We start from the raw sequence: 17,445 nt of genomic DNA, 5'->3' as shown, positions 1-17,445 counted from the left end.
GAAATGAGACTCAGTATTGATAATGCTGAAGACGGATCAGAAATTAGTCCATGAAGCAAAAATTCTTGCACAGGACTCCTGTAAAACTGGCCCATTCTTTGCTGAGACACTTTCTTTTAGGGAATACAATTTTTCTTGATTTGTCTCCACTAAAGATATTAGTTTTAGTATAAGATCTTGAACCAGAGGAAGAAGAAAAGATACTCCCATTCCTGGCTCAAGAATCTTTGCTTTCCTGTAACTTGCCAACTAAGAATTTTTGGCTCACCTCTAACTTGTCAAACTGAACCAAGCTGATGTAAGCCAAATTATATTTGCTTAGGCAATTTGAGTGGGTGGAGCCTTGCTTTTTTCAGTTTAAAAAATGTTAAGTGACCTTGTACTCTAAAGTCCATTTGTTGTTTTTTTCCTGCATTGTGATAGGCTTACAGAAATAGTACATAAGGAAGAGTATTCTTATTTGAATAGAAGAGTCCTTTGGAAATGCATATTAAGAAAATCTTTACTATAAAATGATGCTAATGGGGTTGATTTATTCTCCTTTAAATTAAAAAGCCCAAGAGTTAAGGGCCTGATGTACTCACCTGTCTACCTGGCACCATCTATAACCCTTCCAGTTAGCGGGACTCTGTTAAATATTAATGTAAAATGATAATGCACTTAAATATTTCATAGACCAACTAATAATAAACATACAGCAAACCTAAGCATAGTGCAAAAATTCAGGCCATTATTTATTGCAAAATCATACAGCAATAGGAGGATGCATTGCGCAACATTTACTCTTTGGGACCCAAGGCACTTTGTACTTTTTCTGTGTAATTCAGAATATTAAGCAGATTTGTTAAAAAGCAGTTTCCTTTGGGCTGGTGTGGTATGCTTGAATTCTGGGAATGTGGAGCAATGAAGTTTAAAAAATAATAAAACTGGGACTTCCCTGGTGGTCCAGTGGTTAGGAATCCGCCTTGCAATGCAGGGGACACGGGTTGGATCCCTGGTTGGGGAACTAAGATCCTTACATGCCCTGGAACAACTGATCCCGTGTGCCACAACTAGAGCGTCTGTGAGCCGCAACGAAAGATCTCCCATGATACAAAGAAGATCTTGAGTGCTGCAGCTGGGACCCTACACAGCCAAATAAATAAATATACAAATAAATATTTAAATAAAATAATAAAATTGACCAGTGCTTCTTATCTCAGTGACCATTTCCCATCTATTTCTAGCCCCCCAGATGTAGCCTCCCCTGCTATCAGCATCACTCACTTGGCATTTTTTAGCCAAGGATGAATCTATACTGACATCATAATCACCCAAAGTCCATAGCTGGCCTTAGGGTTCACTCTTGGTGTTGTATGCATTTGGTTGACTACAGGGGCTCCCCTCATCACTTTATGGCATGCCTTTCAAATAGGGGTCTCTGTTCTCCTCCAGGGAACTTTTATGACATCCCCACTTTGCTAGGGGACCTCGAAGGACCTCAGGGAAATTAGTCCTGATTTAGAAAAGCCAACATGATGAGCACAAGGGAGACACAAGTTCTGGATGGAGGAGCAGTCAGACATTCATGTTCCTCAAGAAGTTGTCGATGGTGTTACTGCCTTTACTTAAGAGGATCTCCCTATACCTTTATTTTTTGATTGCATCTCAGTAACTTGAACTATTTGCCACAGAGACTTTGAGGGGCTGAGAAAGAGGGGCAGAAGTATGTGAAGCTAGAGTCTAGAGAGCTTCAGCTCCTCTTCTGCTCTGTGTAGTCACTCAGTCGGAGAAGGCGATGGCACCCCACTCCAGTACTCTTGCCTGGAAAATCCCACGGATGGAGGAGCCTGGAAGGCTGCAGCCATGGGGTCGCTAAGAGTCGGACACGACTGAGCGTCTTCACTTTCACTTTTCACTTTCATGCATTGGAGAAGGAAATGGCAACCCACTCCAGTGTTCTTGCCTGGAGAATCTCAGGGACGGGGGAGCCTGGTGGGCTGCCGTCTATGGGGTTGCAAAGAGTCGGACACGACTGAAGCGACTTAACAGCAGCAGCAGCAGTCACTCAGTCGTGTCCAGTTCTTTGTGACCCCATGGACTGTAGCCCGCCGGGCTCCTCTGTCCATGGGATTTCTCCAGGCAAGAATACTGGAGTGGGTTGCCATTTCTTTCTCCAGGGGATCTTCCGCATCCAGGGCCTGAACCTGTGTCTCTTTACCACTGAGTCACCTGGGAAGCCCGTTAAGAGCAGATTAAATGTCTTGTAAACTAGGAAATCTAACTGAAAATTTCAGGCTTCTCGCTTTATATGATAATCATGAGGTCGGCTTTACACAGCTATGTGGCTTTGCTATATGAAATTCATCAGCACTTGTAAAAAGAAATGGAACGGAGAGGTACTTGGGAAGCTGAGGAGAGCTGGCAGGGTTCTGCACTGGCTGCCCGATGGGCTTGCATGCCTCTGCCCGCAGCGCCCTCGTGTGGCGAAGTGCGTCTGCTCTTGTTAGCTCCTTCCAGGCCCGGGCGCCAGAGACCCGTCACTTCCAGATACAGGAGTTGTGTTATTGGTCACACCCTCTGGGAGGTCACGGTTCTTCAGGAGGCGAGCCAGGCTCTATGACCGTCTTGCAGTGTTGCATTTGAACATTGCTCGTCAAAAGTCCTGGCTAGACTCTAGAGATTCCATTTTACATGACTTGACTTAGCGACTGAACAACAGCAACAAAGGATTTTATATGATGTGGCCTTGCCTTTTCGTCCCTCAATTAGTTGTTTGAAACTCAGAGTTTATTTCCACTGTTGACTTAAAAAATAGTCACAACCTAGGAGCAGAGAGTTATGTTTTATTCGGTGGGAATTTTTAGGACTTCAGACCCCAGAGACAGCATTTCAAGTGACCCTGAGGGAACTGCCCCTAGGAGACAGGGGTGGGGGTGGGGGAGGGTGGGAGGTGTGTGTTCAGGTTGTATAGAAGTTTTCGATAAATGTCAGGTAGTCTGAACATGGAAAAATTATTGTTAATTAAGGGAGACCAGGTATCTCAGGTGGCCATAACAGTAAGGAACCCACCTGCCGGTGCAGGGGACATAAGGGACAATTCGATCCCTGGGTTGGGAAGATCCCCTGCAGGAGGAAATGGCAACCCACTCCAGTATTCTTGCCTGGAGAATCCCATGGACAGAGAAGCCTGGTGGGCTACAGTCCATGGGGTTGCAAAGAGTCAGACAAGACTGAACGACTAACACATACACACACACACACACACACACACACACAGATACCTCAAGTTAAGGAATTTATCCTTTTTTCTGCATATGGGAAGATACAAGATTCTGGGTTCACTGAAATCATTCCTTTCAAATGCATCTCGGCTCTCCGGGGCCAGCATCCTGCGTTTCTCACCTCCCAGTCTCCCATCCCAATCCCCTCCCCCTTGCCCCACCTCCTGCTCTTCCCAGCTGCTGAATGCTGAGCGAGGGAGTGGCTGATGACTGCCTGATGGCAGGTATTGTTTCTCCTGGGCGCCTCTGGGCTCAGGAATTCACATTTGGAGGGCTGTGGCTGTGACATCCTTGTTCTTTGATATGGCAGGAAACACTTCATTTCTTACATCACAGAGTTTCATAAATGACAGTTGGGAACCCCAGGCATCCACAGAAGCCCCCTCACCTCAGTCATACCCCGCAGAGATTTCCCAGTTGGGAAGACCCAGTGGGCACTGGACTTCTTTGTGCATTTGCTAAGTCTCCCCAGTAGGCCCGGGGTGGGGAAGGGGTGGTCTAGTATTCCCTGAAAGAGGTCCCTAGTGTGATCACAGCCTGGCCATCAGCAGGGGAGGGGGGACGTTACCTGCGAGGCCCCCTTCCCCCCTCTGCCCTGCCTCCTGCAGGGGCAGACTGGTCTCCTCTCCTGTCTCCAGGGCAGTGAGCCACCAGCTGAGAGGACTGGATGCCCCACTGCCTCACTTGGAGGCTGGATTTCTCACCAAATCCTCAGACCCATGATCTCCAAAAGCTCACTTGGTATGAGATCAGGAAACAAATTTTTAAGGCACATTGCACATGGCTCACAGTCTGGGTTTTATGGTGACGGGATTAGTTTCCGGGTTGTCTTTAGCCAATCATTCTGACTCAGAGTCCTTCCTAGTGGTGCACGCCTTGTTCAGCCAAGATGGATGCCAGAGAGGAGGATTCTGGGAGATGCTCGGACATGCGGTGTCTCCTTTTGACCTTTCTTGAACTCTTCCGGTTGGTAGTGGCTTATTAGTTTTGTGTTCCTTACCAGGACCTCCTGTCATAAAACAACTCATGCAAATGATTACTATGGTGCCTGGCCAGGGTGGGCGACTTCAGTCAGTGTGCTTCCCCTAACACATCTAGTTATAGACACTCTTGGTGTAGGGAGCCTAGAGTGAGGCCCTGTCCCCTGATGCCCCCCATGTCTCCCTTGGGGCCTTGACAAAGGATTGGCTTGTGAAATTCAGGCTTTACAGATGGCTTTCCTGTTAGCAAGAAAGGCCTGTAACATATTCTGCTCATATATATGTGTGTGTGTGTGTGTGTGTGTGAATGCATATATGTATGTGTATATATATGTTTGTTTATGGGCTTACCTTGTGGCTCAGCTGGTAAAGAATCCTCCTGCAATTCGGGAAACCTGGGTTCGATCCCTGGGTTGGGAAGATCCCCTGGAGAAGGGAAAAGCTACATATCTAGTATTCTGGCCTGGAGAATTCCATGGACTGTGTATAGTCCATGGGCTTGCAAAGAGTCAGACACGACTGAGTGACTTTCACTTTCGTATATGTATATATACTGTAATTAATACAACCTCCATATTTATGTGTTTATATGTATGTATGTATACTTGTGTAAGTGTGTACAGATAGGTAGGTATATAGATGTATGTGCATGCCCAGTTGTGTCTGATTCTGCAATCCTGTGATCTGTAGTCCACCAGGCTTCTCTGTCCATGGAAAATTCTCCATGCAGGAATACTGGAGTGGCTAACCATTTTCTACTCCAGGTGGTATCAGTTCAGTTCAGTCAGTCAGTTGTGTCCAACTCTTTGTGATCCCATGGACTGCAGCATGCCAGGCCTCCCTGTCCATCACCAACTCCCAAATATGAACCGCCAAAAAAATTATACATGCAAAAGAAAAAAAGAAACACAAGCTGACTCCTGTCATAATCATTCCACTCAGTGTGAATCTTCAGTTCAGTTAGGTCACTCAGTTGTGTTAAACTCTTTGCGACCCCATGGACTGCAGCACCCCAGGCTTCCCTGTCCATCACCAACTCCCAGAGTTTACTCAAACTCATGTCCACTGAGCCGGTGATGCCACCCAACCATCTCATCCTCTGTCATCCCCTTCTCCTCTGGCCTTCAATCTTTCCCAGCATCAGGGTCTTTTCCAATTAGTCAGTTCTTTGCATCGAGTGGCCAAAGTATTGGAGTTTCACCTTCAGCATCAGTCCTTCCAATGAATATTCAGGACTGATTTCCTTTAGGATGGACTGGTTGGATCTCCTTGCAGTCCAAGGGACTCTCAAGAGTCTTCTCCAACACCACAGTTCAAAAGCATCAATTTTTTGGCGCTCAGCTTTCTTTATAGTTCAACTCTCACATCCACACACGTCCACTGGAAAAACCACAGTTTTGACTAGACAGACCTATACCAGGTGGTATAGACATGGGGATAGTTAAAAGCTGGGTGGTTAAAAGCCCTCCTTCAGAATCAGAAAAGTTTTCAAACCTAGCTGCTGTGACCCTGAAAATATTTTGTAAACTTTCTCTGCCTCTGTATCTTTGTGTAAAATTGGGACCATATTAATTCCTCCCCCAGTCATGAGGTTTGAAGAAAATCCCAAGGCAGACATCGGCCGGATCTACCACGGTTTAAGATTGGGAAAACAAGGCAGGGAGGTTGGCTGAGGCTGGTCAGGACCAACGGCAGTGCTGAATGGGTGCATCTTAGAACCAACTTCTCTTGGGCCATGTCCCACTCATCAAAGAAGCATCAGATTGTAACTTGGCTTCCATTGCAGCTTAGCAAAAGGAAAGAGTGGGCAGTCATGTAAGCTTTCCACTTCTCATTATACATCATTAACTTTACCTGGAGTTGCTTGAGGGTTCTCATGGCAAACTAGCCCCTGGAGATGTATTTTGTTGTGCTGACAGAGGAAGGCTTCTGAGGCCCCATCAAGAACTGCGTCCTGAAACTTCCTTGTCCATCCAGTGCTTAACAACCCATGCTTCTAGGACAGGGGGCGAGGGCTTGATCCCTGGTTGGGGAACTAAGATTTTAGGTGCTGCATGATGCAGCCAAAAAAAAAAAAAAAAACTGCATCCCACACCCTCCTTCCTTTGAGTCCTTTCTGGGGTACTTTGCGGCATCCTCTTGTACTCTGTTCTTCAGCTACATAGGACCAGCCGAAGAATAAACTGGAATAAGGCTGGATGGAGCCTTAATTTAAAAGATACCATCTCCTTTTCTCCTAGGACACTTGGGATGAACTTCTCATTGGCAATGTAGAAATGAAAAAGATTTTGGCTTGCCCCAGGTAAGGATTCTTGTGAGCCTGGACCTCTGGTGCCTGGCAGGGTCGCTGGTTCTTAACTGTGCCCTGACCCTTCATTATTGTGTGACAGGTGCATTATGACCACGGTGGACCCAGATACTGGAGTGATTGACAGGAAGGAGCCACTCGAAACCCTGAAGAGGTAGAACGTCTATGTGTCTGGTGTATTTTTATATTATCCCCAGCCTCAAAGTACTTGTGGCTACAGGTGCTCTGTCTGGGCACCTTCGTGCCTTCTGGTTCTTTGTGTCTGTTATTAATGTCAGTGAGTATTTGTTGCCTCTTTTTTTTTTTTTTCTACATGACTCTTATAGAGTTTTGGACAAATTTTCAATTGCATGATTCCACATTTTGAAATTTTCATCTCTCTGACTTCAGTTTTTAATAACCTTTACACATCTATTTCCAAATTAAGACCTTGTTTGCAACTCTCATTTATTTTTTAGAATCAGTAGCAGGAGGATGAGAATAATTGAGTTGTATAATGAAATAGTTGAAAAGGGGAATGAAATGAGTTATCTGAGTTTGTTTATTCAAGAGCTTCTTTTGTGTTAGGTTGTTTTGTTACTTACAGAGTTTTGGCCGACTTTTGTTCTCAATATAGAATGTATTTTTAAACTTAAATTAACTTTTTCTGGAAGTTGTATTCTATTCTGTTTCCCTTTCCTCTGTTTTTTGTGTGTTTCTAATGGATTTAAGTTCCAGAGGAGATTACTTCTTAAAGCCTTCAGATTGGCAATTCTATTTTGTTTTTTATTTTTAAGACCCAGTGAACTGATTATTTTTTCTTTAGACAAGCCTTTAAAAAAATTAACCTCAGTGACAGCCCATTCCACCTGCCTCTGTCTTCAGTTTTTTCAAAGATCCCAGGCTTGGACTTATAACCGTGGAGGGGCAGAAAGCCTGGAGTTCAGGGCAGGTCCTCTGTGAGATTGTATGAGCGCTGATTTCCCATGTGTGTGAAGCTGAAGGTATGCATGCAAAGTATTTTAAGTGACACATACAAGTTTTTCATTGGGACTTCAAACTGAAGCCGTAGAAAAATTGTTTAGACTCTCAGGATATTCTAGAAAAACCAGATTTATTTGCCGTTTGACTTACCCAGATTTCTCTGTCCACATTTTAGAAAAGGTTTGCTCGTTATTTATAGAGAAGCTGAGCATGGAAGCTGAATTCCGTTGAGAGCGCCTAGATTAGTCCCTTCTTGTGCCTGAGGGTGAATTTTTGCTTCTTTCAGTTACCGCCTGTGTGATCCTTCTGAGAAGTCAATTTACAAGTCGTCCCCACTGTTTGGAATCTATTACTCGGTGGAAAAAATTGGAAGCCTGAAAGTTGGTGACCCCGTGTACCAGATGGTGCAGTGACAGAACCACCAGGTAAAGGGCAGTCTTTGCTTCAGGAGTGCAGTGCCTTGAAGCCAGGGCCACATTTTCTTGTATGGAGATGTTTTTCTGTTCTGCTGCTGTAACTCCTGGGAGAATGAGCAGTTTCTGTTCTTGTATTTGGAGCTGGAAAATGCCCTTTATTTATTTGTTTTGAACAACTTTTCTTTTTAAAAATATTTATTTATTTATCTGGCTGTGCCAGATCTTAGTTGCAGCAAGCAGGATCTTCTTTGATCTCTGTTGCAGCCTGCAGGATCTTTCATTGCGGCATGTGGGATCTAGTTCCCTGACCAGGGATTGAACCCCCACCCCCTGTACTGGGAGTGTGGAGTCTTAACCACTGGACCACCAGGGGGGCCCCTGACCTTTATTTTTATTCCCTTCAGCAATCAGTGTTCCTCCTCCCTCCCACTTCCCCAGCCAGTTATACAATGTGGATGCAGGAGCCCCGGCAGAAAGACAGGTTTGGGTCCTGGTTTTTTGGGGAATATCATGAAGGAATAAGTAAGTGAACGATTCTCCAGAATTTTATATTTGTTTTTTCTGTCTCTGATAGAAAAGTGAAGGGGAAATACATGGACTATTCAAAGTCAACTTGGGGAAAATGTGTTTAATCAAATGGTTTTTATCAAATGTAGTTTAAAAATATGATATAAAGTTTGAAAAAAGTCAGTGCAACAGGGCAGGGTGCCTGGATTCTGAATCTCATGGAATAAAATGGTGTTCTAACCTTGAGTTCATCAGGTCAAATAAAATTCAGACTCCTAGAGCAAAATGCCTACCCCCTAAATTATAGGAATGGGGAAGTCAGTCAGAAGACTTCAAATTGAAGTTTATAAGTAACTCTCCTCACAATATCCAGAACCCAGATTTTAAAGTCACTTCATCTCCAAAACTCTTGAGTAGCTTTCTTTCTTATCCTGGCCTGGCTTTCTCACCTTCTGGCCTGCCCATCCTTCAGGACCCATGGCAAGACCATCTGGACTGAGCCTTAAGTAGATTTGGATGTGTAACCCTAGCAGCCCCCTTTCCCACCTTGGCTGAGTTGTTTAATGCCTCTTAGCCTCAGTGCCCTTATCTGCAAAGTGGGAATAATAGTCGCACAAACAACCAATAAAGGTTATTTTGAGAGTAATTCGTATGAAGTTGCAGCATTGCCTGAAAAGTGATCCATAAATAAGAGCTATGATCTTTCTTGTCATCACTGCAACAAGTCCTCCATGTAAGGCCCAGTGTCAGATGCCATAGTGAATGTAAAGATGCTAGAGGCTGGACAAAAAAGAAACTTCTACTGATGATGGTCAGGCATGTACATAACCATATTGCATCTTTCATATGATATTATACATACATGTTACATATTTCTTCAGTTCTACAATGCCTGTTTTCCCCACATTTAAAACCTCTGAGATCATAAAACCTCTTATAACATTTTAAAGTCTTTTTTTTTTTAATGAAAAAATTGTATTTGATTGTGCTGGGTCTTAGTTGTGGCATGAGACATCTTCGATCTTTGTTGCAGCATCAAACTCTTAGTTATGATATCAGTTCGGTTCAGTTCAGTCGCTCAGTCTTGTCCGACTCTTTGTGACCCCATGGACTGTAGCACCCCAGGCCTCCACGTCCATCACCAACTCCCGAAGTTCACCCAAACCCATGTCCATTGAGTCGGAGATGCCATCCAACCATCTCATCCTCTGTCTTCCCCTTCTCCTCCTGCCCTCAATCTTTCCCAGCATCAGTGTCTTTTCAAATGAGTCAGCTCTTCACATCAGGTGGCCAAAGTACTGGAGTTTCAGCTTCAGCATCAGTCCTGCCAATGAACACCCAGGACTGATTTCCTTTAGGATGGACTGGTTGGGTCTCCTTGCAGTCCAAGGGACTCTCAAGAGTCTTCTCCAACACCACAGTTCAAAAGCATCAATTCTTCGGCACTCAGCTTTCTTTACAGTCCACCTCTCACATCCATACATGACTACTGGAAAAACCATAGCTTTGACTAGACGGACCTTTGTTGGCAAAGTAATGTCTCTGCTTTTTAATATGCTGTCTAGGTTTATCATAGCTTTTCTTCCAAGGAGCAGGCATCTTTTAATTTCATGACTGCAGTCACCATCTGCAGTGATTTTGGAGCCCAAGAAAATAAGTCTGTCACTATTTTCATTGTTTCCCTATCTATTTGCCATGAAGTGATGGGATCAGATGCCATGATCTTTTGAATGTTGAGTTTTAAGCCAGCTTTTTCACTCTCCTCTTTCACTTTTATCAAGAGGCTGCTTTTTAGTTCCTCTTTGCTTTCTGCCCTAAGGGTGGTGTCAACTGCATATCTGAGGTTATTGATATTTCTCCCTGCAGTCTTGATTCCAGCTTGGGCTTCATCCAGTTCAGCATTTGGCATGATGTACTCTGCATATAATTTAAATAAGCAAGGTGAAAATACACAGCCTTTACATACTCCTTTCCCAATTTGGAACCAGTCCGTTGTTCCATATCTGGTTCTAACTGTTGCTTCTTGACCTGCATACAAATTTCTCAGGAGGCAGATAAGATGGTCTGGTATTCCTATCTCTTGAAGAATTTTCCACAGTTTGTTGTGATCCCCACAGTCAAAGGCTTTGTCATAGTCAATAAAGCAGAAGTAGATGTTTTTTGGAATTCTCTTGTTTGTTCTATGATCCAATAGATGTTTGCAATTTGATCTCTGGTTCCTCTGCCCTTTCTAAATTCAGCTTGAACATGTGGAAGTTCTCAGTTCACGCACTGTTGAAGCCTAGCTTGGAGAATTTTGAGTATTTGCTAGTGTGTCAGGTGAGTGCAATTGTGCGGTAGTTTGAACATTCTTTAGCATTACCTTACTTAGGGATTGAAACGAAAACTGACCTTTTCCAGTCCTGTGGCCACTGCTGAGTTTTCCAAATTTGCTGGCATATTGAGTGCAGCACTTTCATAGCATCATCTTTTACGATTTGTAATAGCTCAGCTAGAATTCTATCACCTTCACTGGCTTTGTTCGTAGTGATGCTTCCTAAGGCCCAGTTGACTTCACATTCCAGGATGTCTGGCTCTAGATGAGTGATCACACCATCATGGTTATCTGGGTCATTAAAATCTGTTTTGTTCTGTGTATTCTTGCTACCTCTTCTTAATATGTGACTTCCCTAGTGGCTCAGACAGTAAAGAGTCTGCCTACAGTGTGGAAGACCTGGGTTTGATCCCTGGGTTGGGAAGAGCCCCTGGAGGAGGAAATGGCAACCCACTCTAGTATTCTTGCCTGGAGAATCCCATGGATAGAGGAACGTGTCAGGCTACAGTGCATGGGGTTGCAAAGAGTTTTGGACATGACTGAGCAACTTACTGAGAAGTAAACACAGCATATTTCTTAGTATCTTCTGCTTCTGTTAGGTCCATACTGTTTCTGTCCTTTATTGTGCACATCTTTGCATGAAATGTTCCCTTGGTATCTCTAATTTTCTTGAAGCGATCTCTAGTCTTGCCCATTCTATTGTTCTCCTCCATTTTTTTTCCGCACTGATCACTGAAGAAGGCTTTCTTATCTCTTCTTGATTTTCTTTGGAACTCTGCATTCAAATGGGTATATCTTTCCTTTTCTCCTTTGAGTTTCACGTCTCTTCTTTTCTCAGCTATTTGTAAGGCCTCCTCAGACAACCATTTTGCCTTTTTTGCATTTCTTCTTGGGGATGGTTTTGATCACTGCTTCCTATATAATGTTACAAACCTCTGTCCATAGTTCTTCAGACATTCTATCCATCAGATCTAATCCCATGAATCTATTTGTCACTTTCACTGTATAATCTTAAAGGATTTGATTTAGGTCCTACCTGAATGGTCTAGTGGTTTTCCCTACTTTCTTCAATTTAAGTCTGAATTTGGCAATAAGGAATTCATGATCTGAGACACAGTCAGCTCCTGGTTTTATTTTTGCTGACTGTATAGAGCTTCTCCATCTTTGGCTGCAAAGAATATAATCAACCTGATTTTGGTATTGACCATCTGGTGATGTGATGTCCATGTGTAGAGTCTTCTCTTGTGTTGTTGGAAGAGGGTGTTTGCCATGACCAGTGTGTTCTCTTGGCAAAACTCTATTAGCCTTTGCCCTGCTTCATTCTGTGTTCCAAGGCCAAATTTGACGCTTACACCAGGTGTTTCTTGACTTCCTACTTTTTCTTCCCAGTCCCCTGTGATATAAAGGTCATCTTTTTGGGTGTTAGTTCTAGAAGGTCTTGTAGGTCTTCACATAATCATTCAACTTCAGCTTTTTCAGCATTGGTGCTTGGGGTATAGATTTGGATTACTATTGAATGGTTTGCCTTGGAAACAAACAGAGATCCTTTTTTCGTTTTTGAGACTGCATCCAAGTACTGCATTTCAGACTCTTTTGTTGACCGTGAGGGCTACTCTATTTCTTCTAAGGGATTCTTGCCCACAGTAGTAGATATAATGGTCATCTGAATTAAATTCACCCATTCCAGTCCATTTGAGTTCACTGATTCCTAAAATGTCAATGTTCACTCTTGCCATCTCCTGTTTGACCACTTCCAATTTACCTTGATTCATGGACCTAACATTCCAGGTTCCTGTGCAATATTGTTCTTTACAGCATCAGGCTTTACTTCCATCACCAGTCACATCCACAGTTCCACAACTGGGCATTGTTTCTGCTTTGGCTCAGCTTCTTCATTCTTTATGGATTTATTTCTCTACTCATCTCCAGTAGCATATTGGGCACCTACCGACCAGGGAAGTTCATCTTTCAGTGTCCTATCTTTTTGCCTTTTCATACTGTTCATGGGGTTCTCAAGGCAAGAATACTGAGGTGGTTTGCCATTTCCTTCTCCCGTGGACCACATTTTGTCAGAACTCTACGTGGCATGGCTCACAGTTTCATGAGTTAGACAAGGCTGTGATCCAAGTGGTGAGTTTGGATAGCTTTCTGTAATGGTGGTTTCCATTCTATCTGCCCTCTGGCGGATACTCCACTGTGTTGCTCAGTCTCAAACCCCCTCAGAATCAGATCCTTTTATGTTGCAGTGGTTTGAAGCAAGGAACACCCATGTTTTGCTCACATCCAGCTGTTTCCAGTTGTCTCCACTCCCAGGAGACCTTGTGTTAGAGAGCCTAAGATAACATGTTACCTTTTCCAGTCCTTGTAGGGTCTCCATGAGGTAGATGTGATAATCAGCATTTCAAAGGGCAATGAACAAAGATTCAGGTCAACTAAGAGGACACATGAAGCCTGTTAAAGCTTCTTAAGGGAATTCCCTGGTGGTCCAGTGGTTAAACATCTGCTCTGCAATGCAGGGGAAGTTCTATCCATGGACAGGGAACTAAGATCCCACAAGCTGCAGATCTGAACTGAGCCCACGTGCTACAACTACAGAATCCGAGAGCTCCTATGAAATATCCTGCCTGCCGCAACTAACGGGGAAGGCAATGGCACCCCACTCCAGTACTCTTGCCTGGAAAATCCCATGGACGCAGGAACCTGGTAGGCTGCAGTCCATGGAGTCACTAAGAGTCAGACACGACTGAGCGACTTCACTTTCACTTTTCACTTTCATGCATTGAAGAAGGAAATGGCAACCCACTCCAATGTTCTTGCCTAAAGAATCCCAGGGACGGGGGAGCCTGGTGGGCTGCCGTCTATGGGGTTGCACACAGTCAGACACGACTGAAGTGACTTAGCAGCAGCAGCCGCAACTAAGGCCTGACAGCCAAATAAATAATTATGTTAAAAAACGGTGCTTTTGGAAGGTCTTTCTAAGAGCTGTGTGTGGGATGGACTGGAAGTGGGCAAGAGAGGAAAGGTCAGGCAGGTGTGACAGCATGTGACTTAAGTGGGGTGGAGGTCACAGGTGCAGAGAGGCATATGGAGAGCCCAGGTTGCAAGCATGCCACAGGTGCTGTTTGACCTTTGGTCCTAAGTTCCCTTCTAGCTTTTTCATCACCGCTCCCCTGCACAGACCCCGAGTGCTTCCTGATGGCTGTCTCCTGCTTCTTTGCTCTGAACATGCTTCCACTTGAAGAGGGTTAAGTGTCAGCCCCTCAGAGTCCCACCTGGGGAACACGGTATCTAGTCATCCCTACTGCCTACCCCTCAAGGGCACCAAGGGCTTCCTCTCTGGTGGGCATTTCTGTTGGGCTTTAAAAACAATAACCTTGCTCCTTTACTTTGATGGTGAGCCTACTATGGTTTCTGATTCTGGAGGGTCTCCTTTTTCCAACAGGTTGATTAAAGTCATTAAAAAAAGTAGCTGTTACTACTTGCACAAGGGTTATTTGAGTTGGTTTTTTTGGTCCTTTTAAAATACTATTATATAGAAGTTTATCTGTTCCATTATAAATGCAATTCATGATCATCACAGCAAATGTTGAAGACATCAGAAATGTAGAAGAAAAAATCGCCCATTGTTACTGTTTATAAATTTTTTTTTGTCGTTTGTTTAAGGTAGCCATGATCTATATGATATATCATGATCTGTATGATAGAATCATATATATCATATATAATGCATGTATTTTTTGTATATAATTTATATATACAAATATGTATCTGTTGACTAAAGAAAAATGCACAGCCTAAAAGTTGTGAGTGAAGTCTTATTGGAGGATCTTACTGAGGACTATAACCTGGGAGACAGCCTCTCAGATAGCTCCGAGGAACTGCTCCAAAGAGGTAAGGGAGGAGTCAGACACATGGAGGAGTCAGTAATCCAAGGATTACTGCTAATCACAAAGAATAGAAATCTCAAGTTAATGATTTTAGACTTTTCTATGTTTGAGAAGATGCAGGAATCTGAGCTCATTGAAATGATTCCTTAGATATGCATCTTACCTATCTAGGGCCAGTATCTAAAGCACAGAATGCTCTTTTTCGCCATCCTGAATTGCCCTCAGGGCACACCTTCCTTGGGCAGCTGCAAGGACTGATGGCATGATTCTTGTAAAACTGGGTTGGTGGGCAACATTTTTTGTTTACTGAAAGGGCAGGCAGCATTTCCTGTCCACATACCACATGTCACACATATACATGTATATCTATGAATTATGAGCTTATAAATATGTATCTAGGAATTGTAAACTATGTATCATATTTATAGTCCTCCAACCTGTTCAAAGGTCATTTTTGATGGCTTCCTAATGTTACATGACACTTTGTAAAGACCACTTTATATTATTTGACACTCAGGCTATAATCCAACTTTGTTACCAGTGAAAGTCTAGTAGACACAATTGTGGCTTCCCAGGTAGCTCAGTGGTAAAGAATCCACCTGCCAATGCAGAAGACACAGAGATGCGGGTTCAATCCCTGGGTCGGGAAGATCCCCTGGAGAAGGGAATGGCAGCCCACTCCCGTATTCTTGTCTGGAGAATCACATGGACCGAGGAGCCTGGTGGGCTACAGTCCCTGGGGTAGCAAAGACTTGGATAGGACTGAGTGACTGAGTACATACACACTGTTGTATGCAGAGCATTGTAAGATTATTTTTCTATAAGTTAGATTTCTAAAGTGGAATTATTGACTTGTGGGGTATAGGCATTTTTTCAGCATTTTGACCAATTGCTATCAAAACAATTCTTCCCACCCGCCTCCAACTTGTTATGTGAGAAAGATCCTTGGCTCTGGCCTTTGCCAGGGTCATTTGGTACAGGACATACTTTATATTTCCTGCATTTTAACCTTAATAAGTCACTGGTTTGTACATGTTTGAATTATTTATGACTGGTAAGAGAAAAAAAATAATCAGAGATTCTTACAATTTATTCAGATTTCAGCATCTGAGAGGGATTGATCAGCACTTTTATGACCGCAGCAGCACCACTATCTGGGCAAATCCTTATTACCCAGCCGGTAATTTCATCCTGGAAATGAACCTCTTTTTGGAGTTACAAATGTTCTGAGTTAATACAAGGAAAGTATTAAAGGTGATTTGGGAATAAGAACGCATATAGATTTTAGGTAATGAAGACTTTTAAAATAAATACAATTGTCCATAAAATTATTTGGAATGTGATGGTAGCTATTACACTTCTTCAGTCTCTGATGTTAATACTGATGAATAAAGAAAGTTGAAAGAATCAACTGAAAAGCTACAGTTTTCTTCTGAATGTTTATATTTTATTATGTATTGTTGTGTATTTTAGGAAAAATGGGAAAAAAAAGATTTCCAGAGTGCCTTAACACGTTAACACACAAATCCATCTTATTGGGTTTTACAATGCCATTGAGTCCTGTTGAGTTTTGCTCATGTGGTTTTGTCCCCACCATTATGGAACTGCGTTGTATTTGAAATGGAAATTATTCTGCAGACTTTGTTTCTTTTTTGATTATGCCTCTTTTAAGCCATGTAAAAGTAATTGTAACTGACAGGGACAAACAGTACAAATTCCAAGTATGATAAAGAAGAGAATGGGATTTGAAAACAAAAGGAATTTTGAGAATAACAATAGGAGGAAGGAATCATGAACCTGTTTTGTTGTTTTGTTTTTTTTTAGATGCAAGTAATTTTTGAACTATTCTGGTAAAACTGAACAAGAATTCTCACTGATGTAACATGTGAATGAATGAACTCACCTATAATTTTGTGGTTTCTTGAATATCATTGAATATATTGAATAAATGTGATTCTCAATTGTACTTTTTCTTTGGTATTTCTTTTAAAAATTACTTATCTATTTATTTATTTTTGGCTGCGTTTGGTCTTAGTTTCAGCATACAGGCTCTTTACTGCAGCGTGTGGACTTCTCTCTAGCTGCAGCGCCCCGGTTTAGTTGCCCCTGCTGCATGTGGGATCTTAGTTCCCCTACCAGGGATGGAACCCATGTCCCCTGCACTAGCACTGAGCCACCAGGAAAATCCCAAACATGGCCTGATTTTGTGACAAGAGCCTGACGTCAGTGCCTTACAAGGATTTGTTGTTATTGTTCAGTTGCTAAGTCGTGTCCCACTCTTTGTGACCCCATGGACTGCAGCACGCCAGGCTTCCCCATCCTTCACCATCTCCCTGAGTTTGCTCAAATTCATGTCCATTGAGTGAGTGATGCCATCCAACCATCTCATCCTCTGCTGCCCCTTCTCCTGCCTTAAATCTTTCCCAGCATCAGGGTCTCTTCCAGTGAGTCAGCTCTTCCGCATCAGGTGGCCAAAGTATTGGAGCTTCAGCTTCAGCATCAGTCCTTCCAATGAATATTCACCCGTGATTTCCTTTGGGATTGACTGGTTTGTTCTTGCTGTCCAAGGGACTCTCAAGAGTCTTCCGCACCACAATTCGAAAGGATTATCGAGGACATCCCCTGCTGCCTTGAAGAAGCCTCGGGACCTTGTGCCAGTATCCTCTGTCGTAGCCGGGGTTCCTGGCAAATGCAGCTGCATCTCTGAGGCTTTGTGCCTGGAGGAGCCAACCAAGTGTGCAGTCCTATAGAGGGCAGTCTCCGCTCGGCTTTGCTGTTCGGAGCTGCGGGCTGCGGCCCTGAATACC

At 43.3% G+C, this 17,445-nt stretch overlaps 1 protein-coding gene across 1 annotated transcript in view; it reads left to right on the top strand.

Moving 5' to 3' along the window:
* Window positions 1-16,604, top strand: part of MTARC2 (mitochondrial amidoxime reducing component 2) — a 42,428-nt gene extending 25,824 nt beyond the window's left edge. The window contains exons 5-8 of the mRNA XM_005905556.3: window positions 6,484-6,545; window positions 6,634-6,705; window positions 7,801-7,939; window positions 15,736-16,604. Coding sequence (XP_005905618.2) covers window positions 6,484-6,545; window positions 6,634-6,705; window positions 7,801-7,927 — 261 coding nt within the window. The 3' untranslated portion in view covers window positions 7,928-7,939; window positions 15,736-16,604. The remainder of the gene's footprint in view (window positions 1-6,483; window positions 6,546-6,633; window positions 6,706-7,800; window positions 7,940-15,735) is intronic.
* The last annotated feature ends 841 nt before the right edge of the window (window positions 16,605-17,445 follow it).

Source organism: Bos mutus, chromosome 16 (assembly GCF_027580195.1).
Source record: "Bos mutus isolate GX-2022 chromosome 16, NWIPB_WYAK_1.1, whole genome shotgun sequence".
NCBI lineage: Eukaryota > Metazoa > Chordata > Mammalia > Artiodactyla > Bovidae > Bos > Bos mutus.
Note: the sequence above shows the minus strand (reverse complement) of the source record. Positions and strands in the feature narration are given on the sequence as shown.